This window comes from Marmota flaviventris, chromosome 1 (genome assembly GCF_047511675.1).
Source record: "Marmota flaviventris isolate mMarFla1 chromosome 1, mMarFla1.hap1, whole genome shotgun sequence".
NCBI classification, from domain to species: Eukaryota; Metazoa; Chordata; class Mammalia; order Rodentia; family Sciuridae; genus Marmota; species Marmota flaviventris.
Window position 1 is genome coordinate 177,281,675 of NC_092498.1, and position 27,545 is coordinate 177,309,219.

General features: G+C 33.5%; 1 protein-coding gene across 9 annotated transcripts in view; it reads right to left on the minus strand.

Annotated features, from left to right (window-relative positions):
• Positions 1-27,545, minus strand: part of Ankrd28 (ankyrin repeat domain 28) — a 202,538-nt gene that overhangs the window by 113,963 nt on the left and 61,030 nt on the right. For 5 of the 9 annotated variants that reach the window (XR_011709138.1, XM_027923162.3, XM_071619285.1 and 2 more), the window contains exons 1-2: positions 24,088-25,637; positions 22,729-22,812 (exon numbers count right to left, since the gene is read on the minus strand). Coding sequence is in view for 7 of the 9 variants with exons in the window: in XM_027923162.3 (XP_027778963.2) it covers positions 22,729-22,812; positions 24,088-24,204 (201 nt within the window). In the remaining 2 variants the exon portion in view is untranslated. Of the gene's footprint in view, positions 1-7,643; positions 7,698-22,728; positions 22,813-24,087; positions 25,638-27,545 lie in introns of those variants that run through there. The other 4 variants (XM_071619265.1, XM_071619273.1, XM_071619269.1 and 1 more) reach the window with 2 other exon arrangements.

Here is a 27,545-nt window from a genome sequence, read left to right on the forward strand (position 1 = left end):
CAAGTTTAAGGCCTGTTTGGGAAACTTAGCAAGTCTCAGAATAAAAAAGATAAAGGACTGGGGATATAGCTCAGAGGTAAAGTGTTTCTGGGTTCAATCCCCACTATGGGGGGCGGGCAAAAAAACTCATGGTCGAATAGATACACAAGTGAGAAAGTAATCAAGCTTTACTGCTACAAATAACCATTAAATCACAAAGACTAATAATGAAAGGAGGAAAAAAACAAAGGATATACAAAAGATCCAGAAAATTAACAAAATGAGAAGAGTAGGTTATTACCAATCAATAACCTTGAATGTAAATGAGTTAAATCCCCCAACTAAAAAACAGATCAACTAGATTAAAACAAAACAACAGGAAAAAAAATTCCCAAGATCCAACTACATGCTACCTACAAGAAACACACCTCATCAGGAAAGACATATACTGACTGACAGTGGAATAACAAAAAAAAAAAAAAAAAAAAAAGACATCCCATACTAAAAAGCTCCTGCACAGAAACAAGAGAGACAACCTGTAGAATGGAGAAAATATTTACAAATTATTCATCCAAGAAGAGATAAATACGCAGAATATATAAGAAACTCAAAACAGGAAAAAAGTTTCATTTAAAAATGAGCAAATGATCAGAAGAGACTTCTCCCAAAAGATGATATATAAATGACCAAGGAGTATGTGATTAAATGCTCACTTAATCACCAGAGAAATGCAAATCAAAACCACAACAGGGCATCATCTCACCCCACTCAAAATGGCCATTATCAAAGATAAAAATTAGTTTAAGGGCTGGGATTGTGGCTCAGTGGTAGAGCGCTCGCTGGGCGGGACTTGGGTTCGATTCTCAGCACCACATAAAAATAAAGGCATTGTGTTGTGTCCATCTACAAAAAAAATTCATTCTCTCTCTTAAAAAAAAAAAAAAAACTAATTTAAACTACCATATGATCCAACAATCTTATTACTGGTATATATACAAAGCAAAAAAATAAGAGTCAAAAAGATATCTGCATTATTATATTTATTGCAGCACTATTCACAATAGCTGAGATCTGAAATCAATCGCTGATGGATAAATAAATTTTAAAAATGAGGTGCATATATACCCAATGGATTATCATTCAGACATAAAAAGAATGAAATCTTGTTATCTGAGAACACATGAATGGAACTTGAGGATTTTATGTTCTGTGAAATAAACCAAGCACAGAAACCTAAAAAAAAAAGTTGATTTTATAGGAAAAAAGTGAACAGACGCTGTGAAAGGGGTGGGTGCCTGGCAGGTAGAGAGAGGATGAAATGGAAATGGGTACAGGGTGCAGCCATAGAGAAGGAATCAATTCTAAGGTTCTTTAGCACAGTTGGGTGATTACAGTTTACAGCAATTAATAGTACATTTTGAAATAGTTCGTAGTGAACGTCCCTAATACAAAGAAATGATAAACGTTTGAGGTGATGGATATGCCAATTACTATGATTGGATCATTACACACTGTATATACATGCATTGAAATACCACACTGAACCTACAAATATGCACATTATGTTACATATTTTAACATTTATTTTTTATTGGTGCATTTTAATACACATAATAGTGGATTCATTATGCCAATATTCACACATGCACATAATTTGCTCATCTAAAAAATGTTTTAAATAAAAACAAAATTTTACATAACTTATTTTAATCAACAAAGAATCGTTTTAATAAAAATCCTAAAACAATTTCCTATGTCAGGCATTTCAAAAGTACTTGATGACCATTAAAAAAGTAAAAATTTTCTTAGTTAGATGTAAATACATTTTTCTTACACGTAAATGCCATGAAAAGGTATTTTGCACATATGATTAGAACCATAAAAATGTGATTTGTGACTGTCCCCAAATGAAAGCAAGCAAAAACTACCTTTACCTTTTATAACTGATTATCCTGAAAGAAAACATTAGGTTAAATAACACCAATGATTGCTAACTACTTTGGGACTGGGTCACTGGCATATGCCAGGCTGCTGCATTATCAAAGAAGTACACAAGTAGATGAAATCATGAGGAAGTTCCTTTGCAGTGATGCAATAGTTCTGTATCTTAAATACACTGGTGGCTAAATAAAACTACATATGAAACAAAATGTCACAGAAACATGCATAAAGACTACTGCCATTACCACATCACACACTGTCTTCTCAGAACTAAATTTTCACAAAAATTGCCAGAAGTCAATAAGCTTTGTAGTCTAATTAGTTGCATATGCTCATATTAATCTAGCTTAATGCTTCTAAACATACAAGGGGAACCATTAATCACCTATAAACTATGCATCTGTATATATTCTAAAGATGTTCTTCAGGCTACATGAAAGTAATAATTATATTCTCTGACAATCACAAAATTAAGTTGATAGTAAAGTACAAAAACTCATGTGAAGAGAAAGTATCAAGGAACATTATAAAAATATTTTGAAAAAAATGAAAATGAAATACAACATATTAAAATATGTAGAATGAATGTGAAGCAGTATTGAGAGGAAAATTACTAACCAATAAAATACTTTAATCAGAAAAGATGGTCTAAAATCAGTGATTTAAGCTTTCATTTAAGAAAACAGTAAAACAACCACCCAGTAAGCAGAAAAATGGAAATGATAAAAATCAATGAAGGAGAAACAGAAAAACAATAAAGAAATCAATGAATCCAAAAACTAGCTCTTTGAAAAGATCAATAAATTGGTAATCTTCTAGTCAGAATGACCAAAGGGGGAGGGGACCAGTACCAGGAATGAAAAGGGGCACAATCAATAAAAACCTCAGATACACAAAAAGATTTTGAGAATATCACAAACAATTCTATGCATATAAATTCAACTATTTGGATGGAAAAGATCAACTCCATATAAGATGCAAAAACTACTCAGGAAAAAAGATAACCCAAATAGTTTTATGATCATCATAGAAACTAAATTCATACAATTTTATTTCCAACAACAACCCCCCTGCCTTCAAACCCAGGTAGTTTCAAGGGTGAATTTTATTAAACATTTAAGGAAGACATAATACCAATTTGTATATCTTTCCCAGAAAGGAGAAGAGAAGGAAACACTTCCACACTATGAAGCCAACATTATAATATCAAAACCTAACAGAAATATTTTGAGAAGAGTACCCAATATCCCTTATCAGTGAAGGCATAAACATTCTCAACTAAATATTAGTGAACTGAATTCAGCAATATATGAAAAGGACATCTCAACCAACTGGGATTTTTTCTGGAATTGAGAGTTTCATTCAACTATAATCAACTAATCTAATTCAATATATTAATAGATTTAAGAATGATATTATCATACTTAATAAAATTACAAACCTATTCTTGATTTTAAAAACTCCTAGCAGACTCAGAAAAGAAGGAAACTTCCTTAATCTGATAAATGGTATTTATAAGAACCTACACATGCTATTTAATGGTGAACGACCAAGTTCTTTCCTTTGCCAATCAATAATGAGACAAGAATGTCTACTCTCTTCACTGCAAGTCCTAGTCAGTAAAATGAGAATTAAAAGGCATATAAACGGAGAAGGAAGAAATAAAACTTTAGTTGTACATGGCATATTATTTGAGAAATCCCAAAGAACATTACAAAAAGATCCTAGAATTAGTATAGAAAAGTTGCTGAATGCAAAGCCAATGTACACCAATCCCATTTCTACCTACTAACAAGTAGAAATTTTTAAAAAAGAATTTAAATTGTATTATTTACAGCAGCACCAAAAAGTAAGAGTAGAAGGAAAAAAAATGCTTAGCCATAAATCTAACCAAAAAACTGCAAGATTTATATGCTGAAAACTGACACATTTGAGAAAGAAAACATAAATATAGACCAAGATGCCATGTTCATGGATTGGAAGACTCATTATTGTATAGACATTCTTCAAATTGATGTACTGATTTAGTGCAATTCCAATAAAAATCCCAACCATATTCCTTAGAGATTTAAATTCACACAATTTTATGTAAAGAAACCAGAACAAAAACAATTTGGAAAGAATACAACAATGCTGGGAATCTCATGCCATATGATTTCAATAACTACTATGAAACAAATAAGGCAGTATGATATGAGGAAAATGACAGACGCTCCCAGAATAGAGTTGAGAAATAAAACTACACAGTCATGCACTCCATTAACAATGTTTTGTTCAACAACGGACCATGTATATAGACAGCAGTCCCAATAAGATGATGCAGCAACCTTAGTTCATGTAACACTCAATGTTTGCACAGTGAAATTGCCTAACCATGCACGCTTCAGAACATAACCCTGTTGTGAAATGATCTGTGACTATATGATAAATTAATTTTTGATAAAAGTAAATCAATTTAGAAACAATCTTTGCAACAAGTGATCTTGGACAAGGACCTACACAGAAAATACCTCAATCTATACCTAATACCCTACACATATATTAAAAAGGATTACATAGACCTGTCAAATCTAAAAAGATAAAAACTTCTAGACGAAAAAACAGGAGAGAATTGTGGGCTGGGCAAAGAGCTCTTTGATGCCACACCAAAAGCACATTTTATGAAGATGATGAATTAAACATAATCAAAATGAAACTTTCGCTCCTAGGAAGACACAGTTAAGAGGATAAAAAGACAAAAGCATACATTGGGAGAAAACATTTGCAAAATCATATCCAACAGAAAAGTTGGACTCAGAATATGTAAGACACTCTCAAAACTAAAAATGAGCCAACAAACCAACAAAATATGAGCAATTAAATTGTATAAGGACAATATGAAATACTGTTGAGGAGAATAATTCAGATCCAAATGAAAACATATCATATGATCTATTTTTTTTCAAAGTAAGCAAAACGAAATTATATTGCTTAGGGGATGAATGACTAGGTGGCTAAATTATAAAGAAAACCAACAAAGAGACTATTATAAAAGTCAGATTACTGGTTACATTGGGGATGGAAGTTTAAAGTTTTGATTATAAAGTTCTGACCATAAAGGGCAATTCTGTGGTGTTAGCGAAATGCTATTTCTTGTAATGTACAGTGGTTAGTTTTATTAAATTCTATATCTGTCTTACATAATTTAAGTATGCAATACTTAACTATTTTTAAAAGGTTAAAAGGAGGAGGAGAAACAGATGTGAGTGATCATCCTTTCAAAAAACATCACGTGCTTAGCTTTTTGAGTTCTTTATATATCCTAGAGATTAGCGCTCTATCTGATATGAGGGGTAAAAATTTGCTACCAGGATGTGGGCTCTCTGTTCACCTCACGGATTGTTTCTTTTGCTGAGAAGAAACTTTTTAGTTTGAGTCCATCCCATTTATTGATTGTTGGTTTTAATTCTTGCACCACAGGAGTCTTATTAAGGAAGTTGGGGCCTAATCCCACATGATGAAGATTAGGGCCTACTTTTTCTTCTATTAGAGGTAGAGTCTCTGGTCTAATTCCTAGGTCTTTGATCCATTTTGAGTTAAGTTTTGTGCATGGTGAAAGATAGGGGTTTAGTTTCATTTTGATGCATATGGATCGCCAGTTTTCTCAGCACCATTTGTTGAAGATGCTATCTTTTCTCCAGTTGCAAGTTTTTGGCACCTTTGTCTAATAAAAGATAACCGTAATTTTGTAGGTTAGTCTCTATGTCCTCTATTCTGTACCATTGGTCTGTTTTGGTGCCAATACCAAGCTGTTTTTGTTACTATTGCTCTGTAGTATAGTTTAAGGTTTGGTATAGCGATGCCACCTGCTTCACTCTTCCTTCTAAAGATTGCTTTAGCTATTCTGGGTCTCTTATTTTTCCAGATGAATTTCATGATTCCTTTTTCTATCTCTATGAGGAATGGCATTAGGATTTTGATCGAAATTGCATAAAATCTGTATAGTGCTTTTGGTAGTATGGTCATTTTGATAATATTAATCTGCCTATCCAAGAGCAAGGTAGATCTTTCCATCTTCTAAGGTCTTCTTTGATTTCTCTCTTTAGGGATCTGTAGTTTTCATTGTATAGATCTTTTACCTCTTTCTTTAAGTTGATTCCCAAGTATCTTTTTTTTTTTGAGGCTGTTGTGAATGGGGTAGTTTTCCTCATTTCCTTCTCAGAAGCTTTGTCACTGATATACAGAAATCCCTTTGATTTATGGGTGTTCATTTTATACCCTACTACTTTGATGAATTCATTTACTAGTTCTAGAAGTTTTCTGGTGGAGTTTTTTGGGTCTTCCAGGTATAGAATCATATTGTCAGCAAATAGTGCTAATTTAAGTTCTTCTTTTCCTATATGTATCTCTTCGATTTCTTTTGTTTAATTGCTCTGGCCAGTGTTTCATGAAGTATATTGAATATAAGTAGTGAAAAAAGCTAAGCACGGAAACACACACACACACACACACACACACACACAAAAACAAATAACCCAATCAACAACTGGGCCACGGACCTGAATAGACACTTTTCAGAAGAGGATATACAATCAATCAACAAACATGAAAAAATGCTCATCATCTCTAGCAATCAGAGAATTGCAAATCAAAACTACTCTAAGATCTCACATCTCACTCCAGTCAGAATGGCAACTATTATGAAGACAAACAACAATAAGTGTTGGAGAGGATGTGGGGGAAAAGGTACACTCATACATTGCTGGTGAGACTGCAAATTGGTACAGCCAACATGGAAAGCAGTATGGAGATTCCTTGGAAATCTGGGAATGGAACCACCAGTTGACCCAGCTATCCCTCTCCTCGGACTATACCTAAAGGACTTAAAAACAGAATACTACAGGGACACAGCTACATCAATGTTTATAGCAGCAAAATTCACAATAGCTAAACTGTGGAGCCAACCTAGATGTCATTCATGAATGAATGGATAAAAAAAAATGTGGCATATATACACAATGGAATTTTACTCAGCATTAAAAGAAAAAAATCAAGTTGCAAGTAAATGGATGGCGTTGGAGAAGATAATGCTAAGTGAAGTTAACCAATTCCAAAAAACAAACAAACAAATGCCAAATGTTTTCTCTGATATAAGGAGGCTGACTCATAGTGAGGTAGGGAGGGAGAGCATGGGAGAATTAGATGAATTCTAGATAGGGAAGAGGGGTAGGAGGGAATGGGAGGGGGAAAGGGATTAGCAAGGGCGGTGGAATGTGATGGACATCATTATCCAAAGTACATGTATGAAGACTCAAACTGGGTTTTAACATACTTTATATATAAACAGAGATATGAAAAATTGTGGTAAAAATGTGTAATAAGAATTGTAATACAAAAAAAAAAAACACAACAAAGTACATGTATAAAGGCATAAATTAACATGAACATACTCTATATACAAAGAAATGAAAAACTGTACTCTATACATGTATAAGAGTTGTAATGCATTCCGCTGTCGTGTATTTAAAAAAAAAATCAATAAAACTAAAAAAAAAAATCACGAAATACACATTAAATCTAAAGGGGAAAATATATCAAAGTATTGACAGAAGAGAGTCACTGAAATGGTTATTTCCAAGTTAAGAACAGAAGCTTCCTTCGTTGGTTTAGGAAAATTGGTTCTTTTGAACTAATGTTCAAAATGAAAATGAAAAAGTCACCTAAAAATTGAAGAAGTTACTCACCCTTTGCACCCATGCTCCTCTCTTCCCCAACCACCAATTTGGTTCTAGAAAGAACTTAAGAATAAAGGCAGAAATTTTATTACAAGAGATCTGTGCAAGGCAATCTTGGGGGTGGAGTGGGGAAAGAAAGTAATCTAGTTTTCATGTAGACAGAATCCAAAAACCTTCACTGTTTATTTTTCAAACCAATGATAAAAACTTATTTTCTTTTTCATATGCAAAGACTAATGTGTATTAGAATGATTATTATTTTTTACCTGGTATAAGATGACATGCTTCATATCACTTTGGTGAATTATATTCAAATCACTGATTCTCTATAATAACTACCAAAAAAAAAAAAGCCAGCGCATTATTAGTTTAAAATGCTTGTATAAGTTGCATTACTTATTCAACGATTACAATAAAGACATGAAAAATAGGGCTATGGTTATGGCTCAGCAGTAGAGCACTTGCCTCACACATGCGAGGCCCTGGGTTTGATTCTCAGCACCACATAAAAATAAATAAATAAAATGAAGTTATTGTGTTCAACTACAAAAAATAAATATTAGGAAAAAAAGATATTAAAAACAGCTCTAATTATTCTTGTAACTTAACGAAAATTGCATATTTGTTTACTAATTAATCTATTGTTAAGTTATACATTTCATAATAGATAATCTAAAATTATGTAATTAAAATAAAATACAAAATATTTTCTTTGTGAATACATTATTTGGATGGGACAAGAACTTCTCTTTCTCAATTATGTCTCAAAGTATAAGTACTTTGATTTACACAATTATCAATGTATCAACTATTTAGACTTATTCATATGTGCTACTATTTTAGCAGCATGATCTGAAAAGTGAACCACATGTTATCAGAAACCACATATTTGGCTTATACAGCAGTTCACAATGAATGGCAGCATCTAGCATCCATCCCTTTCATCTTCACCCTTGAGTTTTCCATTATTTTCTGAGTTGCTTTTGTGCCATTTTCAGCAATCTTGTAATACTTTTAGATCTGTAACACAACTCTAACTTGTAAGGAAAGCTTTAATGCTAAGAATTTTTACTAAAGGCCTTTCCTAGAACCAGCTGCAGTTCTGGATACTGAAGGCAAGATTATTTGAATATGTTCTCCCTAAAATTCAGATGTTGCTAATGAGGTGGTCATAAGAGATAGAACCTCTAAGAGATTAGGCCAAGAGAACCCCTCCCTTAGGACTGGGATTAAAGCCCCTATAAAAGAGGCTTCACAAAGTGTTTCTCTTGCCTTACCACTTCCTGGAAAGTGTTCCTCTTCCCAGAGGACACAGTTCTCACCTAACAACCAAACCAGTGACTTCTGACTTCCTAACCTTAAGGACTGTGGCAAATAAATTTCTGTTCTTTATAAATTATCCATGCAGTCTCTATTTTTTTTACAGCAGTACAAATGAATGAAGACAATGGAATTCAGTATAACTTGTCCCTTTAACATAGATTTATTCTCATTCACCCCTTCAAAATCACTGCTTCAACAGATCATTAATAAAAAGCTATAAATGATAACAAAGTATTACTTCATAAATACTGTCTATCTCCATAAGAATTTCCAGTTCACTTGCTTTTGTTTGTTTTAATAAAACTCACTCTCTCTACATCAAGTTAATTTATAAGGTATTCAGGCCATTTGGACTTTCAGCTCCTAATTGCACGTGGGCAACCAACACTTTTGATAACATGGGCTTTATTTTTCAGATCATGCTGTCAAAACAGTTGTGTATATATACCAGTGTAAACAGATAATAAAGACTTTGACTTCTACCAATCAAAAAAAGAAAACAAAACAAAAATACCCACTATATACATACCCAAAAAGCTCCCTTCCACAAACAAAAACACAGACAAGACAGTCAAATACCTTTAGATTATAAACTTGCTAAAGTCAGTCTATTTCGTAATTTCTTTTTATTCATTTCTAACACTTTTGAAATGGCTACTTGCTATGATTTAGATATGGTTTGTCCTCCAGAGGTTCTTGTTAAATGTCCCAGTGTGGCAATGTGAGAAATGATGAAATCTTTAAGAGGTGGGGCCTACTTTGGGTTCCTTAGGTTAATGGAAGAATGATCTCAGAAGGGACTATGGGACTCCTCTCTCTCTCCTTTGAGAGATGATCTGTTTTTCCCACACATGTTCACCATGGCCACGCACCATAAGGTGAAACAGCCAAGGGCAGCCCCCTCACAAGGGCCTGATGCTCCATGCCATTCGGACTTTCAGCTTCCAAAACTGAGCTAATAAACCTCTTCCTTATAAACTTAATCTGTACTTAGGCATTTTGTTATATTAAGAAAAATGTTACGCTAAGTGAAGTTAGCCAATCCCCCCAAAAAACAAATGCCAAATGTCTTCTCTGATATAAGGGGGGTGACTCAAAATGGGATAGGGAGGAAGAAGATTATCTCTAAATAGGGAAGAGAGGTGGGAGGAAGAAAGGGAATTGCATGGATGGTGGAAGGAGACCCTCATCATTATACAAAATACATGTATGAAGATGTAAGGAAAAAAAAAAAAGAATAGTGTTACCTTAGACTAGGTAGAGAGAAGTGATGGGAGGGGAGGGGATGGGGGGATAGGAAGGATAGTAGAATCAAACAGACATTATTATTACTGTGTGTATATATGTGACTGCATGACCAATATGATTCTGCAACCTGTACACTCAGAAAAATGAGAAATTATATCCCATCTGATTCAAATGTATGATATGTCATATTGTCATGTGTAACTAATTAAAACAAATATAAAAAAAGAAAAACGGATTAATCCACTACTATTTACCACATATTGGATATAAATACAGAAAATAATTCAAATAAGGTGCCTGTTTCCAGAGACCTAAAGTTACTAAACATGACAGAAGTCAATTAACATAAATGCTTTACAAGAGAAATTCAAAGTACAATGGGGCTGAGTGAATGCCAGTAATCTCAGAGACTTGGGAGGCTGAAACAAGAGGATGGCAAGTTCAAGGCTAGTTTTAGCAAGTTAACAAGACCCTGTTTCCAAAACAAACAAACAAAAAGAACAAAAAATAAAAATAAACAGGGCTGAGAATACAGTTCTGTGTTAAAGCACTCAAGGTACAATTTCCAGTACCCCCTCCCCTGACAAAAAAAATACAATGGGCATCTAAAAGACTGATATAGTAATACTGAGGAGACCAAGAAAGGTGTTTCAGAGAGATATACCATGTATTAGTTTTCTATTGCTTCATAACAAATTGTCACAAGCTCAGCTTAAAAGTCATTTTTTAGTTTGCAGTTCTCTAGGGCAGATATTCAGAGATGGTGTTGCTGGGTTCTTTGCTCAGGGTCTCAAACTGAAATAAAGGTGTTGATAGGCTTTCTTCTCACCTGAAGCAATGACTGAAGAAGGATCTGCCTCTAAGATTCATTCAATTCTTTTTGGTTCTAAAATAACCATTTTCCTACCTGGCTGTCAGTAAGAGGTCACCTTCTACACCAACAGTCCTTGACATGTGGTTCCCTCCAATGTAAAAGACAAACACAAGAGAATAGCCCTCACATCAAATACCTCTAGTACTTCTAATCTCTTGGTCCCCTTGTTTCTAACTCTACATTCATATATAAAGAGTTCACATGACTAGGGCAGGCCCACCCAAATCTTGCTGTTGTAAAACTGGCTATGTCAGATGACATAAATTTATCACATGAATAATATTCATCAAACTATATACTCCCAAAGATTATACAGTAGACCATTTTAGAATTCTGCCTATCACAGGCTCTAGCCAGAACAATGAACAAAGATTGAAAATGGGGCAAAGGAGTTGGGATAAATATAGGCATAACTGATATTCTGGAACCAATCAAGCATGGAAAAGCACTGGGAAAATTGTAGTATAAATGAGCTTGCCTTCCCAGGACCAAGAAGAGTACCTGATGCATACTGTTAAGGGAATGAACTAACATAGTTAGATCAAATAAACTATCCAGCTCTGGATAAAGAGTTTGTATGCTTAGAGCTACAAGACAAAATAAATTTCTTAAAACACCAAGCCACTAGGTAAAAGTGAGAGGTAACAACTGAGAAGCCAAAAACAATGACAATAAAGTAAATTGGACACAAAAGAAAATTGGGTTCTTATGAGATCTCTGCTAAATGGAAGGGACAAAAATTAAATAATTACAAGAGTGTTAGTTGTGCCTCATTGTAATGGAGATGATTTAATTACATGAGCTCTAAGATCCCTTTCCAGTGCTAACTATCCTACAAAATGGAAGCCATGTCCTAGGACAAAGTTTTCAAAGGCATTTTGAAAATCTGGTTATTAATTCATATTTTATGACATTACTCCACTATTCATATTATTAAAGACAAATACACAGAGCATTGTATACTGAATTCATTTCCATTCTACAAATTTAGAAGAACACAAAATTACACATCAGTAATGGGTCCTATAAGAATAAGAGGACGCAGGAGTGACATCAGCTCCAGTTTTCTGCTCAGAGAAATCCAAGTACAACCAATCACAATGGATTCAAACCTTGGTGAATATAAAGCCAATAAGCCCAACCAGGAGATAAAAGACTAAAGAAAGGTCTACTATTTGCAGCAAGTAAGGAGCCCACTGGAAGTAATTCTCAAGACAGTATCTTTCTGGACAAAGAAAGCAAAGGACTTTTAGGAGAAATTTATACATATTCATAGGTCATGCTTCGGTCTGAGGTGATGCTTCCCATCTTCAAAACAAAACACAACACCCAGAAACAATGGCCTCTGGTTGAATTTAGTATTATGAGAAACAAAGTTTATTCTTGGTCAGCTAAAAAGAGTAAGTCAGAATGACTTAGTGATTTTGGTTCCTTGTAAGTTTCTCTGGAAGGTCTTATCTGAAACAAAAACTTTTGACAGTGTTAAAAACTATCTAAAGGGGCAGCAACTGTAAGAAAGCAAAGGTGACTGCCCCCAAACCTACCTGTCTCGTTGTTAATACTATTAAAAACTATTCACAGAGAATACCAACTTTGTAAATATCCCAGAACTCAGTAGTGAGGCTAAGACACCTTGTTGGATGGCAAAACTGAGAAAAGCCACATTAGAAAGAGGGGTCATGCTGGCGCTCACCTGTGATCCCAGTGGCTCAGGAGACTGAGGCAGGAAGATTGTGAGGCCAAAGCCAGCCTCAGCAACTTAGTGAGGCCCTAGGAACTTGGCAAAACCCTGTCTCTAAATAAATATAAAAAAGAGCTGGGGATGTGGCTCAGTGGTTGAGCACCCCTGGGTTTAATCCCCAGTACAAAAAAAAAAGTAAGAGGAACATTTTCATTTTACCTGTAACATGCCCCCGCCAAGATGGCAATGCACCACACAGGAGATTCTCCGGGCCCATGGTTTTTCTATAGCTAGAGGTAGACAATTAACTTCTTCAGCATCTTAGGATTCTTGTCAGGAGGTCCACTTCTGTCTCACACCCTGAGGAACCTTGGGAATATGAGCAGGACCAGATCCTTCGGGGTGAGTTACAAATAAATAAGTGGACTGGTGAGTTCACAATAATTAGTGTGAGGACCTTTGTGGGTAGTTCTGCATTCTGGCCAAAGGAGGTATATCAATATACACTGGCTAACAGCATCACTCTGAGCCAAGATAAACCTTTTTTGCTCATTAGCTGATTTATGGCAGGTATTTGTTACAATTATGGAATGCTAACAAAACTGAAACACTATTCAGCCACTTTAAAAAAAAACAACAAAACTGTTATTTGTGACAATATGGATGATTCTGGAAAACACTATGTTCAGTTAAATAAACCAGGCACAGAAAGGCAAGTCCTTGAACAATATGATCTAAAAAAGTTGAATTCATGTAAGTAGAAAAGTGAGGAAAAGGGTAGATAGGGAATTATTGGTTAAAGGATACAAAGTTTCAACTAGAAACTTTGAGTTCTACTGCACAGCAGGGTGACTAGTCAATAATAATTCAGTTTTTGGCTATATTTTCAAAATAGCTTTGAGTGTAAATTTCAAATTTTCACCACACACACAAAAAGATACTTCAGATGATGGATTTTATCAATTAATCAAGTTAATCCACTTGATTTAAGCATGCCACAATGTAACATTTATCAAAAACCACAATGAACCCCATAAAAGCATACAATTATGATTTGCCAATTAAAACTAGCATTAACAGCCCTTTAAAAGAATAAGAGGAAGTAGAGATGACACCATCTATAACTGAGCTATGAAATATACTTGTTTGGTAAACTACTGTGTAGAATTTCTAGTTGAAAAATACTGCTGGACTATAATATAGAGAAAAATGTTCATTTCACAAAATATAAGGTTTAAGTTTGAAAACATTCAGTGAAATATCAGCTGCTTCAATAAATAAAATTATTCTTAATGGCCAAAGTATTTTTTGTTTGTTGTTTTTTAAATTTCCTGCATTGAAGAGACAATCTGGAGAGAACAAAAGGGCTAGAATTCTCAGTTATAAAGAGAAGAAGACTGGTAGAATGAGAGAATCCCAAAGATTGGTAGAATAACTCCCACTGGTATTTGGCTGAGTACTGAACATTGCACGTGTGCAAGAATACTTCCTGAGGCTAGTGAAAGAACCATCCAAAATCATTACAGTAGTGATTTTCAATCTTCTTTCTTTTCCAGTCACCCCTTTCAATTTGTTCCTAACTCCTGTCTATGAAAATAAAAATGTGCCTTATTTCTAATTTGTACACTTAGGCCCTTTTGAGGGCCAGAAACTATTGAAACATGGTAAGATTTTTCAAACATATACACACATCCTTACAAAGAATATATTTTTGCTCAGTTGGGAATGATATAATCTCCAATGGGAATGCATGGATTACAGGGAACCAAGTGCCCTGTTCCACTTAGGTGGGTACTCAGGAAAAATTAATTTTAATAATAGAGAATAACTGGGCTATTTTCAAATCACATAAGACTCATATTAGGATAAAAATTCGAATATGGATAAATCTTACAAATCATGCATAAAGGAAACTATAAAAGATTAGTGAGAGAAATATAAAATGACCTAATTAAATGGACAGATATAACTTTTTCATTGGTCAGAAGAAAATATCATTGGTACAATCCTGTAATCCCAGAACTTGGGAGGCTGAGGAAGGAGGATGGCACATTCAAGGCCAGCCTTAGATATTTAGTGAGATCCTGTCTCAAAATAAAAAAATAAAAAGGGCTTGGGATATAGCTCAGTGGTAAAGCCCTTGAGGAGACAAAAAACAAACAAAAAAACAGACACGCAAAACAAAAACAATACTTTATTAAGATGCTATTTCTTGCCAAACTGATGTATAAATACAACCCAATCCCAATCTTCCTTCCTTTTCCTCACCCCTCTCTCCCTCCTTCTCTCCTGTCTTCTTTTGAGGAAACTGACAAGTTAATTCTAAAATATATATGGAAATTTATAGGGCCTAGACTAGCCAAAAGAATTTTGAAGAATAAAATTGTTGACTTTGAGGCCTATTATAAAGCTATAGAATCACAAGTGTGGCAATGGTATCAAGATATATAAGTACATCAATGGTATATAATAGTCCAGAAATTAATCCAAACATATGGACATAAGAAATTTAACAAAGATGCAAAGATAATCCAATAAAGAAAATAGTCTTTTCAATAAATGATTTTAACAATTAGACATATCCACATGTTTAAAAGTCAACTCTAACATATAGCATGCATCATACAGAAACATGAAGTCAAAATACATTGTAGATTTAAATGTGGAGCTTAAAGACAGAATAAAACTATGTGACACTGGATAGAGATTTTCGAATATAACACTAAAATCAACATCCATAATGAGTTAATTGATAAATTGAACTTCTAAAAACTCAGCTCTTCAAAAATATTCTCAAGACAATGAAAACAGAGCCACAGATTGTGGATATATATCCAGAACATATAAAGAATGCAGAAAACTAAAGAGTAAGAAAATAATCCAATGTGGGGGGGTGGGGGGAGAACCTGGCAAAAACATCTAAAGAGACATTTCACCAAAGATACATAAATTGATAATATCATGAAAAGATGTTCAACATTACTCATTATAAAAATACAAATAAATAATATTTAATACCACTAATAAAATATGTAATATTTTTAAAAGACTATGCCAACTATTAGTGAGGATGTGAAAAAATTAATTCTCAATCCTGCTGATCAGAATGTAAAATGGTACAAGCAGTTTGGGAAACAGCTGGGCAATTTCTTAAAAATTAAAAACGTACTTACCATACAGTTCAACCATTCAACCACTAGATATTTACCTGAGACAAAGTAAAGCATATGTTCATACAAATACTTGTATGTATATGTTTATAGTTGCTTTACTTGTAATGGGTGAAAAAGAGAAGGGGAATGGATTTAAATAATTGTGTGTATTATAATGCAATGTTACTCATCAACAGAAAGGAATCAACTATTAATACATGCCACAACATGGGTGAATCTCAAAACAAGTATGCTGAATTAAAAAAGCAGAAGAAATACTGACGCAATTATAACTGAAATTTCACCAAATGAATGTAAAAACAGAAAATCACATATCCAGGAAAATATCAAACATGCCTATAATCCCAGCTACTCAGGAAGCTGAGGCAGGAAGATCACAAGTTCAAGTTAGCCTTGGCAATTTAGTAAGACTCTGTCTCAAAATAAAAATAAAAAGGGCTGTAGATGTCACTCAGTGGTAGTCCTTGGGTTCAATTCCCAATACCGCAAAACAAAAACAATTTTAGAAGAAAAATGATCCAGTCAGAAACTTAGCTCTACAGGAAGGAGGAAGAAAATAAACTCAAGAAAGCAATAAAGTAAAATAAAACTTTTTATTTTTCTTACTCTTCATTGATCTAACAGATTAACAGTTTGTTCCAAATAACAGCAAAAATTATTTGCTCTTTGTGTGTATACATCTGTTTATGTAAACTCATATATAAGTGAAATGAATGACAGCAATGTTACAAAGAAAGAATTAGGGGGCTGGGGTTGTGGCTCAGCAGTAGAGTGCTCGCCTGGCATGTGTGAGGCACTGGTTCAATCCTTAGCATCACATAAAAAATGTATAAATAAAATAAAGGCATAGTGTCCATCTACAACTAAAGAAAAGATTTTAAAAAAAGAAGGAATTAGGATTATTTTGTTATTAGGCACTTAAAACTATCAGCGAAGTGTTCTAGTGTTATTTGAAAATATACTTTAATTGTTGTTAAGTGTATATTGAGAAGAGTAGTAGAGTTTAACCACTAAACAAGTTAAAAAAGAGGTATAACTGATATCCTAGGAAAGAAAATAGAATAAAATAAAACACTCAGTTAAAATCACAAAAGTTAAAAAAAAAAAAAGAAGAAAAAACAAACTAGGATCAAAGAACAAAGGCAACAAATACAAAGCTGACAAAACCCATAAATATTAATCCATCTATATTAACAATCACTTTGAGTACCATTGTTCTTAAAATATCCAATTAAAAGACAAAGAGTCAGACTGGATCAAAACCCAAATATCTAACTATATGGGATGTAAATTTTAAAAATTCCTTTTAAATAGAAAGACACAGACAGAACTCCAAAAAGTAAATGGGTGGAGTGAATTCTGGCAATGTGGTGGAGTAGAAAGCACCAACAATTTCTCCCCAAATAAAAAACATATTGGCAGAATTTCTATGATGGAACTATACTGGATTTTATAGTCTATAGAAGATATTCAATGTTCACTGGGAAGGATTAAATGGATAATTTGTGATTTATTTTGGTTATGGTACACTGTGGTTAATTTCAATCCTTATTGCAGTAATGACTACCCATCCCCCACATCATGACAGGCAGCTGTGCTCTTCTTGGAAGAGCTTGCACACAGTTTCCTGGAGCTTCTCTGGGCAAAAATGAGCTATCTTCCAAATATGTGGGGATCTGTGCTCTCACTGACAATTCTGTTCACAGAGAACACAAGGCAGTAGCAACTATGGTTGCACATGGCCTCATTAAAATAAGGCCTTCTTACACACTATTGACTTTCAGAGGATTTAAAGGATCCTTTTCTCCCTCCCTTCATTTTTCTCCACACCCTTTTCAGGAAACTGATAATAAAGACTAACACAGTCAAAACCCAAATACACAGTTGAAATTAGAAAATAACCATACATATTCAGGGAAAGATGCAGGCTCAGAAAAAGACCTGTGAAGACCTTAAGTTTATACCTGATCCTAAGTTCAATAACAGCCTATAACCAGAAAAAGAAAAAAGAAAGAAAGGGGGCAGGGGCAAGTCAAGAACAGCAAATATAATGAACCCTGAAGAAAGGGGACAACCTGACATCCAAAATTAACACTCAATTAGATTCAAATGTCCAATTCACAGCAGGAATCACACGTCATACAAAGAAATAGGATAGTATGGTACATTTAAAGGAAAGAATGACAAAAAATATCCCAAATCAGAAACTATCCCTGAAAAGATCTGATGGCATATTCACTAGATTTTAAAATACTGTCTTGAAGGTGATCAATTACCTTCGCCAATTCATGTATACAAGGATGCTAAAATTACTTTATAACACACCATGTAGAGAACGTGTAATCTCTCTGGGAAGTTGATAATATGTTTAATGATTCAAGTATTCTAAGATTTTTGCTCACCCACTGAAGCAGAATTTTTGTTCAATAAGTGAAAATATCTCATATTTTCCAATGAGCAAGATTAGTAATAATCCAAATACCCTCTAAAAGGGGACTGGTTAAATAAACTACGGTATAAGCACACAATGAACTAATATGCAACTATAAAAAGGGAACACTCTAAAGACTACTATGCCCCAATTCTCCAAACACATTAGAGATGAAAAAAAAAAAAATCTAGGATATATATATTATGTGTTAACTAAAAATAAATATATAAATGAATTATAAAAAGTTTCTAACTACTTTGTTTTAGAAGCACCAAAAAAGTGATTTAGTCATACTGATAGGCGACACACACTCATTATTGGATCTTGGGGGAAAACTTAACACTGGTGAAGAAAATTTTAAAATTTGAAGCTGGACTCTAAAGACACTGGTTAAAGTTGGGAAAGTGTCATTCCTAGGCCTGAGGGAACTACCTGGAATTCTCTCCTAGATAGAGTAGAGTTGGGTTCTTCATCCATGCTCCCAACCTATACTCTGTATTCCATACAAGTAGTTGGAAGCTGAGTGGACACATCTGATATGGGACTAAGGGCTCCAATTTCAATTACTATAGCTATAGAATACTATTATACACATATGGTTTCAGGAGACAGTGCACATAATCTCAAGTAATGAGCGAAGAGGCTTTTTAAAGCTCAGAACATCAATAGCTTGGTATACTGACAGGCATGTGGCCTCCAGGAAAGATTTATTGAAGGTTAGAACACTTAATGCTAATTCCCAGAAACAACCAAAGAACACATTGGATGGGGTAGGTGATATTCAGGGAACCTGTGGAAACTTAGAGTTTACTATTTTATATTAACTACCAATTATGTTATTGTAAAAGAAAGCTAATGATATGCTAGACACACACACCACACCCACACACACATTTATTTGATGACAAGTAAAATCAACAACATTTCAAGGATCCCACAAAATACTTTTGAGAAGTTAGGGGACAGTAATAGTTTAGAAGGCAACTTGGGAAAAATGAGCAAAAAAACATTTAGAATAAAAAGTGTTTTTAAATTCAGAAGCCAATGAGCAAAATACACAGGCAGCATTTTCAAAAACATTAAGCTAATGCTGAGACAGGAGGATGGCAAGTTCAAAGCCAGCAACTCAATGAGACCCTGTCTCAAAATTTAAAATCAAAAGGGCCGCGGATGCAGCTCGGTGGTTAAGCCTCCCTGCGTTCAATCACTGGGACTAATAAAAAAATTTTTTTTTTTTTTAAAAGCAAGCTATTATATTTGGGTTTGTTTTGTTTTGCAGTACTGGGTCTTGTACCTTAAAATAAATAAATAAACTAACTAATAAAATAACTAAACAAACAAACTCAAAGAAATATATATTCTTTGTTAAAATTTTGCAGCTTGTTTTTCCTATGGTATTATCAGTTTCTAATAGGCACATATTAAAAAATTTACTGCTTCATACTTAAATCAGCTCTTTTTTGAGTTTAATCTAGGTCTTCCTCTGTTTAAACAGTAGAACCCATTTTGGCCAGATTATAATTGCCCCTAGTATAATACTACCTTGAATGAAATTTTTGTTCACCCAAAAAATAAGGCACTAACAGAGGCTTGTGCATTCATTTGTTTGCAATGCTAGTTTTTAACTGTACTTGGTAATATGAAAATTAGGATCATATTTGTGTCACTGTCTAAAAGGCAGGTATCCACAGGGCATATACGTTAACCTCATTGAGGGAAAAATACCTATTTTGAACCATTCTGTTTCATAGTACTAGCTGGCAAAAATACCTGCTTTATTTCCCCAGTTAGTTAACTCAGACAAAGGTTTAAATTCCTGTTCTATACCTCTTGTTCCTGATGTTTTTAAAACTCTCTTTTAGTTTTGTCACCTACTGATGAAATGGAAATGTCACTCAACTACTTTACAATATTGTTGCATGAGGTAAAAAGTCTCAGGCATATATCTGTGTCAGAAGTAATCTATAATTAAACCAATTTTATCACTATGAATAGAGAAAAACAATTCTACTTATTAAAAAAAAAAAATTTCTCAGAAGAATCAAATCTTTCTCCCAAAATGTGGTATTATTAATACTTTAGATTAAATTATTTGGGTTCTACAACATGCCATTAAGTTCTAGTAAATCCTAAGGAAAGGTGTTATTATTATTTTGGCTACATAAAGAAAGAAAAACAAATAAAAGCTTCTAGATAAAGGCAGGTAGTCATAATTTATTATGACTTTTTAAAAATTATTCATAATTTTTAATTTTTAAAGCATCCTAAACTTGGGGTGGAGAAAAATCTTAAAAAGATTTATTACATGACCCCACATATCACAACAAAAAAGAGTGCTGGGCTAGGATTGTGGTAGAATGCTTGCCTAGCATGTGTGAGGCACTGGGTTCGATTCTCAGCACCACATATACATAAATAAAATAAAGGTCCATCAACAACTAAAATAATAATAATAAAAAAAGAGACCTCAAGAAATTAAATAGATGTGCTCAAGTTGTACAGTCAATATGTAAGAAGATTCAAATTGTAGTCCAAATATGTTCTTTACACTATGGTTTAAACTCTATTTCCCTTTTTTGGTTTACCATGCTTTTTTTTTTCCATATCCAGTAACTTTCAATTTTCAATTATTTTTAGGCAACCAATAATCTATGTTTTATAAGTTTCCAATCCAAATCGACTACTTTCCCAGATATATTTCCTTACTATGAAAATCCCAGTTTACTCCAGATATGGCAATATATTCAATGAAGCATTTGACTAAAAAAAAATGAAAATTAAACAATGACTATTAAATAGTAGATAAATCTGAATTTAAACCCATCCTAAAAACATTAAAAAAAAAAAACAACAAAGAAAGAAACTTCAAACAATGCACAAAGCTAAGTTTCAAAAAGATGGATGTTATTTTCAAATATGTAATCCATGAAGACAGAGTCATCCTCAAGAAGGGCCATCAATGAATAACTGATGTTCAAAATAATGAGTAATATTTTAAAATTTAACATACTTTCATTATAGCAGAAAAACAGTGTAAGCTATAATAAGCTTTGTAATAATGGAGAAATTAGCTACAGTAAATGAGATTATGGCTCAAACTTTCTCAAAGTAAGATTTGTTAGTATTATTAAAGTAAAATAAAAGAACCCCTAAGAGTTACACAGAAGAGAAAGCCTGTTTTCCTCTCTTTCATAAATCTATACTCCTATACCTATTTCCAGTCTTAAGAAAAGCAGATTTGCCAGATTAGGTAAAGTGAACAGGCACTTTTAAAATAAATACAAAAATCCTGAATTAGGTGCATATTCCTACAACTAAATACAAACTTGGAGGTAATTCACTTAGAAAGGATTTAAGGAAAAATATAATGATAGCATTCTAGTCAATATTCGATATTAGAAGTAGCCATTTTAGCCAATGATTTCAATCTATTCAGATAATTCAAAATTTTAAAATAAGATAAAACTTTTTATATCTACTTTAAGTGGTCAGTAGTACCGGATGAAACAGAAAGATGAATTCAAGATGAGTTTGCAGGGTATGCTTTCTTAGAACTATAATTATTTCTATATCATCTATTTTGGTGTTGCTATAGCAACTTTATGAATCATAAGCATTCACCCCTTGATAATTCAGAGGTACATTTGTTTCCAGTAAAAATATACACATTAACAAATTTGATTATATAGTAAATTTACTATTTACTATATATATTTACTATATACTATTTACTATGTATATATTAACTAAAAATTAATCAGACAAAAAGCACTGAAAAGTGTTTGTAAAATGCTTACCATGATTTATGGAAAGCAAATCTAATCTCATAATCAAGTCACATATGTTAGAAATTTATTAGTAATGTTTGGTATCTCAAGTTCACAAAAAAGAACCCTCAACTGAAATATACATGGTAAAGCGCTAGGTTTCTGAAACTTACTTTTAAATGGGTTTCAACAAAAGAAATGTACATACATATACACACATATTTGTATATATATATAAATCTTTGCAAATATGAATGAAAATTTAATGTTGCAAATGTTATTAATGCTGAACTTAAGTGAAGGGTACACAGGTGTTGAGAGTATCTTTTTCAACATTCCTGAGTTTCAAATTAAAAGCAAAAATTTCAAAGTAAAAAGTTGGGAGAACAAAGGACTGTCACTGGTGTCCAGTACTCTTTACTTTTATTGCCCTGAATATAAGCCCAGTGCTTCCCTTTTTTCTGCAAGACCCTCTGTCCTCATTTAAGACCGCTGTTAACAGAATTAGGTTATATATTTTAAACAAAAATCACTATTCCAGGAAGGAGTTTTAAAAAGCAAGTTTAAAGGCTAGAATCAGGGAATTAATTGTTTTACCTGAAAGTTAACATCTTCTTTCTTAAATATTAGTGCTCGAACTTCATCGGGATCTCCATTAAAAATAGCTTGCACCAGTGACGGCTAAAATATGAAAGAATAATAAAAACATTAGTTCTACCTCATGAATAATTTTATTTCCATTCCATAAACAACTTCTTTCTTTCTTTCTGGTGCAGTACTAGGAATTGAACCCAGGAGCACTTTACCACTGAGGTACATCCCCAGTCCTTATTTTTATTTGCTTATTTATTTATTTATTTTTTGAGACAAGGTCTTGCTATATTTGAGCCCAGGCCGGCCTCAAACTTGTGATCCTCCTGCCTCAGACTTCTGAATAGCTGTGATTACAGAATGTGCCACCATGCTGAGACACATAACTTCTAATAATAAGTGGCAGAAGTTTCATGAAGTCAAATCATATCAAAGTACAGAATTCATCCTTGGGGGTGGGAGAGGGCTTAATTTTTTAAACAAAAATGTATATGTCAATTCAGTTTGATTAAAATTAAGCAGTATAATAAACACAATCAGGTTTATTTCTTATTTGGTGGAAGCTTCTTGTTTATATATGATCAAAAGAAAGACTACCAAATAAAAGTTTGATATCTCAACATCTACTTGTGGATTAAGACTTGTCAAATAGCAATACCCAGCGCACACTGAAGCCCATGAAAGCATGTCCCTTTAAAAAGGCCTGTTTAGGGCATAAAAATAATATGCATGGGTTAGCAACACAAGACATAAATCCCAAGAAAGTAAACTTGACAGCTAATAAAAATAACTACTACTAAAAGACCAAAAAATATTGTAAACGTGAATAACATGAAAAGACAAACACATGCAGGTCTAAATATAATTTCTTAATCAACAACATAGACTCTCTAAAGTATCATATTATACTAGTCACATAAGAAACCAGTTTGACAACAGTATTGAAAATAAGATTCAGGATAAAGTCTTGGTCTTTTTCATATAAAGCTTTACATGTAAATATATAAATATTCTTTATAGAAACAACTATGCATTGGTGTTGCTAGTAGAACTCAACCTTTCTTAAAATACGCAGTTCCTGATTCTTGTCACGTCACTTCTAAAACCCACAAAATAAAAACAGAAATGTGGCTGCCAAAACTATTTCTCAAAAAAGTCTTAAGAGATTAAGAAATACTAAAGTCTGAAATGTTATCTAAACACTTGAAAAAGTAAAAATCAGAAATGTTTCTATTTTATACAGAATATTGTATCCTACTGACAAAATGAAACTAGTGGAAACTAAATCAAGTTTATTCTTAAAAATAAAATTTATAATACTTTAAGCTCAGCATAATATAGGAAATATAAACTCTCATATCTTACCAATACATTTCCAGAAGGTAGAGAATGCAGGGATTTATTTTCCTGTGGCAATTTAGAAATGAATTCAGGAGACTCATCTTCTACCTCCTCCAAAACAACAATACACACTCGACTCATTCGCTCTTTTAAAACATTAAATTCCAAGTTTTGTGATAAAAGCCACAGTTGAAAGAGCACAAGTAGTTTTTCCTCCTCTTCTGAACAACACTTACAAACATTCTTTGAACAGCGCAGCTCGTTTTATAAAGTTACTAAGTACTATCACAGAAACTGAAATTTAAAATTATGATATATAACTTGAAACTTACTAAAAATAACAAAATTCTGTTTTCTGTTAGTTACTATAATACTTAAAAAACCTTTTAATCAACATGTCAATAATTATAACTGAGTCCAGTACAAGCTCATTTTAAAATATTTCCCCCACCAAAATAATAATATTGCTCTCTGAAATTTACTTGTACAAAACAATTATTGTTTTTGGTGACACAACACCACACGATACAGAATGAAGTAAGAAACAACTGCTATGACAGAGATGATCACAGCTATACCCACTCTTGCCTGCAAGGTCATATAGTAACCAGTAGGTTGGCTTGCTTTCAATTAAAAATAAAAAATAAAACCTCACTATTCTGTTTCCACTTCTAATTTGTCTTCATTTCTTCAGTTTCACAAATTCAATAAAGATCTTATCCAGGAAATTTAAAAAATAAAGATCTAGAGCTCAGCACAAATCCTGAAAATGAAGCTCAGAGGTTAACAATTGTTTCTGTGTTTGGAAAAGGGGGAAAAATACTCTGCATTAATAGCAAAGCTGCAGTACATTTACATGTGATGAGTCAGACCACAAGAGACAATAGGACTCTTGGTACTAGAATACAGCTTGATTAATCCAGATTTCCCATATAATAGAAGAAACACAGATAGCTTTATTCCCATCGATAGAATAAGCAAGGCAGAGCTTTCATTCTTTCTCTATCAGGCAGTTGTCCGTGGCTGCTCCAGCAAAAGGGCACAGGCACCAGGCAGAAATGGTGATAGTGGAGAATCCTAATAGAACAAGCACGCTGTTCGAAGGAATTAGAAGGCATTTGAGCTCAAATTACTGCTTCAGGGTTTTCATTTTAAAACGAGAGAGAAGAAGAAAAAAAACCAGTTTATCATTCCTGTGTTTCATTTGATCTCCACATGAATACAGCTTCCGTTTAACAGTCTTCATTCAGAGGGAAAAAAAATAGCAGACTGTGCATCTTCTTTGAGCCAACTACTTTATTCAATCATCTGCCTCTGTGCCAATATAGTTTCCTTCCACAAGAGAAAACCGCCACAGTTATTCTTCTCAGTCGATTTCAGATGCTTTCCTATTTCCTCAGATGATCTTGCAAAATGCCAATGACATCCCCAAATGAATAGTCTGTAGAAAATATCTACAGAATCTCAGGATCGGCCTCTCAGAAGCATTCCAACAGTCTGAAGAGCAAAGACTGCAGACCCGCAGGATGAAATGCCTAGTAATGCTCACATGTTACACTTACCAAGAGAGCTGAGCTACTGCTCAGGATGTAACTTCCTCTAGCAGGAGAAAAAAATAGTGCCTTTGGACAGCCTTCACAATTAGAAGGTTCATGCCAGTTCTGTGACTAATCCGGATCAAACTGAAAAAATTCTATAACTGAAAAATGAGTGTGCTTTTAACATTTTCCACTAAAAGCCACAAGGAAATCTGGTGTACTGCCTCTGCTGACTAACACTGGTTTTAGCAAGTAAACAATTTCAAACAGTTTAACTGCTTTCGTATGCTACAATATAGCAAATGTTTAACCCTATAATGGTGGCTGCAGTAAGGATGTCGCAGTGAACTCATAGAAAGAGATTTAGAGACAAAGGAAAAACACCTTATGAGGCTATAAAAACCAAGAACCTAAGTTAAGGTGTTATTTTTGCCAAGATCTCCCCTGCCCAAGATATATGCCTTTTTTTTTTTTTTAAAGGATTCGAATTAGTTTAAACAAAATAAATTTGAGATTTTTCTACCAATTTCTAGTTTGTTGAATTTACCAACTGACTCATATTTTTAAAAGAAAAAAAAATACAAACTTTACAGAAGTCCAAATTCAGTGAAGAAATTAAATAATCCGACCTTTCTAACTGGAACTGTAATAAAGCATTAAATGTCTGTTAAATAGCTATAAAACAAATGCCTAAAATTCTTAGTCCTGAATTATCAACATGTCAAAAGGGCACAGGACAATACAAAGAAAAAGACTCTCCTTCCCCTATAAAAATAATATTCTCAAAACTACAAATAGGTGTTCAAACTATTTGGTGGGGGCGGGGAGGTATATAGTTCAGTGGCAGAACTCCTGCCTAGCTTGTGCAAGGCCTAACCATTTTGTAGTTGGCTTCCTCCACCATTTCTCTGTTTACCAGATGATGGGAATATTCCCTAATGGAAAATAACACAAAAATACCTTCATCCTGGATTTTTCTTCTATCAGTATTTTTATTAATAAACTTAACAGTTTTATGTGTCAAGGGCTGTACTTTCTCATTTAATACTCAGAATAACCCCATTATACTCCCATTTAATAGAAGAAGAAAAAAAAAAAAAGACCCAGAAAGTTTCTTACCCAAAGTTATTCAAATTACTAAAATTGTGCCTTATCCCAAACATCCATACCCAACCCCCCGATTTTTACAACCTATAATACAAGCCTATAAAAGTAATCTTGAAAGACAGGTAACCTATAATGGCTGTGAAATTTTTAGGTAACAAAAGAATGTCATCTACTGCAAAAATATTCCCAAATAAGTTATTTTAAATGAGTTATTTCAGAGTTAATCTGATCTCATGTATTTAAGTTAGTTTACTTATCAAACTATGAGAAAAAATAAATAAATAAAACCAACATAATATAGATAGATTAAAAATGCCAAGAACTGAAAAACCATTGAAAGATATAGAGTATCAGTCTATAACATAACCTATAACATTCTTATGGGTTTGCTATTTATTTTACCTTTTATTGTTGTTGTATTTTTGAAATGGGTTCTCATTACGTTGCCTAAGCTGACCTAGAACTCCTAGATTGGAGTGATCCACCTGCCTCAGTCTCTGAAGTAGCTGGGACAACAGGTGTTTGACACCATACTTGGCTCTAGTAGCTATTTTAAAATATATAAAATGGGGGCTGGAGTTGCAGCTCAGTGGTAGAGCGCTTGCCTAGCGTGTGTGAGGCACCGGGTTCAATCCTCAGCACCACTTAAAAATAAACAAAATAAAGGTATTGTGTTTATCTACACAACTAAAAAACAAACAAACAAATAAAAATAAATAAATAAATAAAATGAAGCCAGGTTTGATGGTGCACACCTGCAATCCCAGAAACTTGGGAGCTGAGGCTGAGAATAGCAAGTTCGAGGCCAGTTTTATCAATTTAATGAGATCTTCAGGA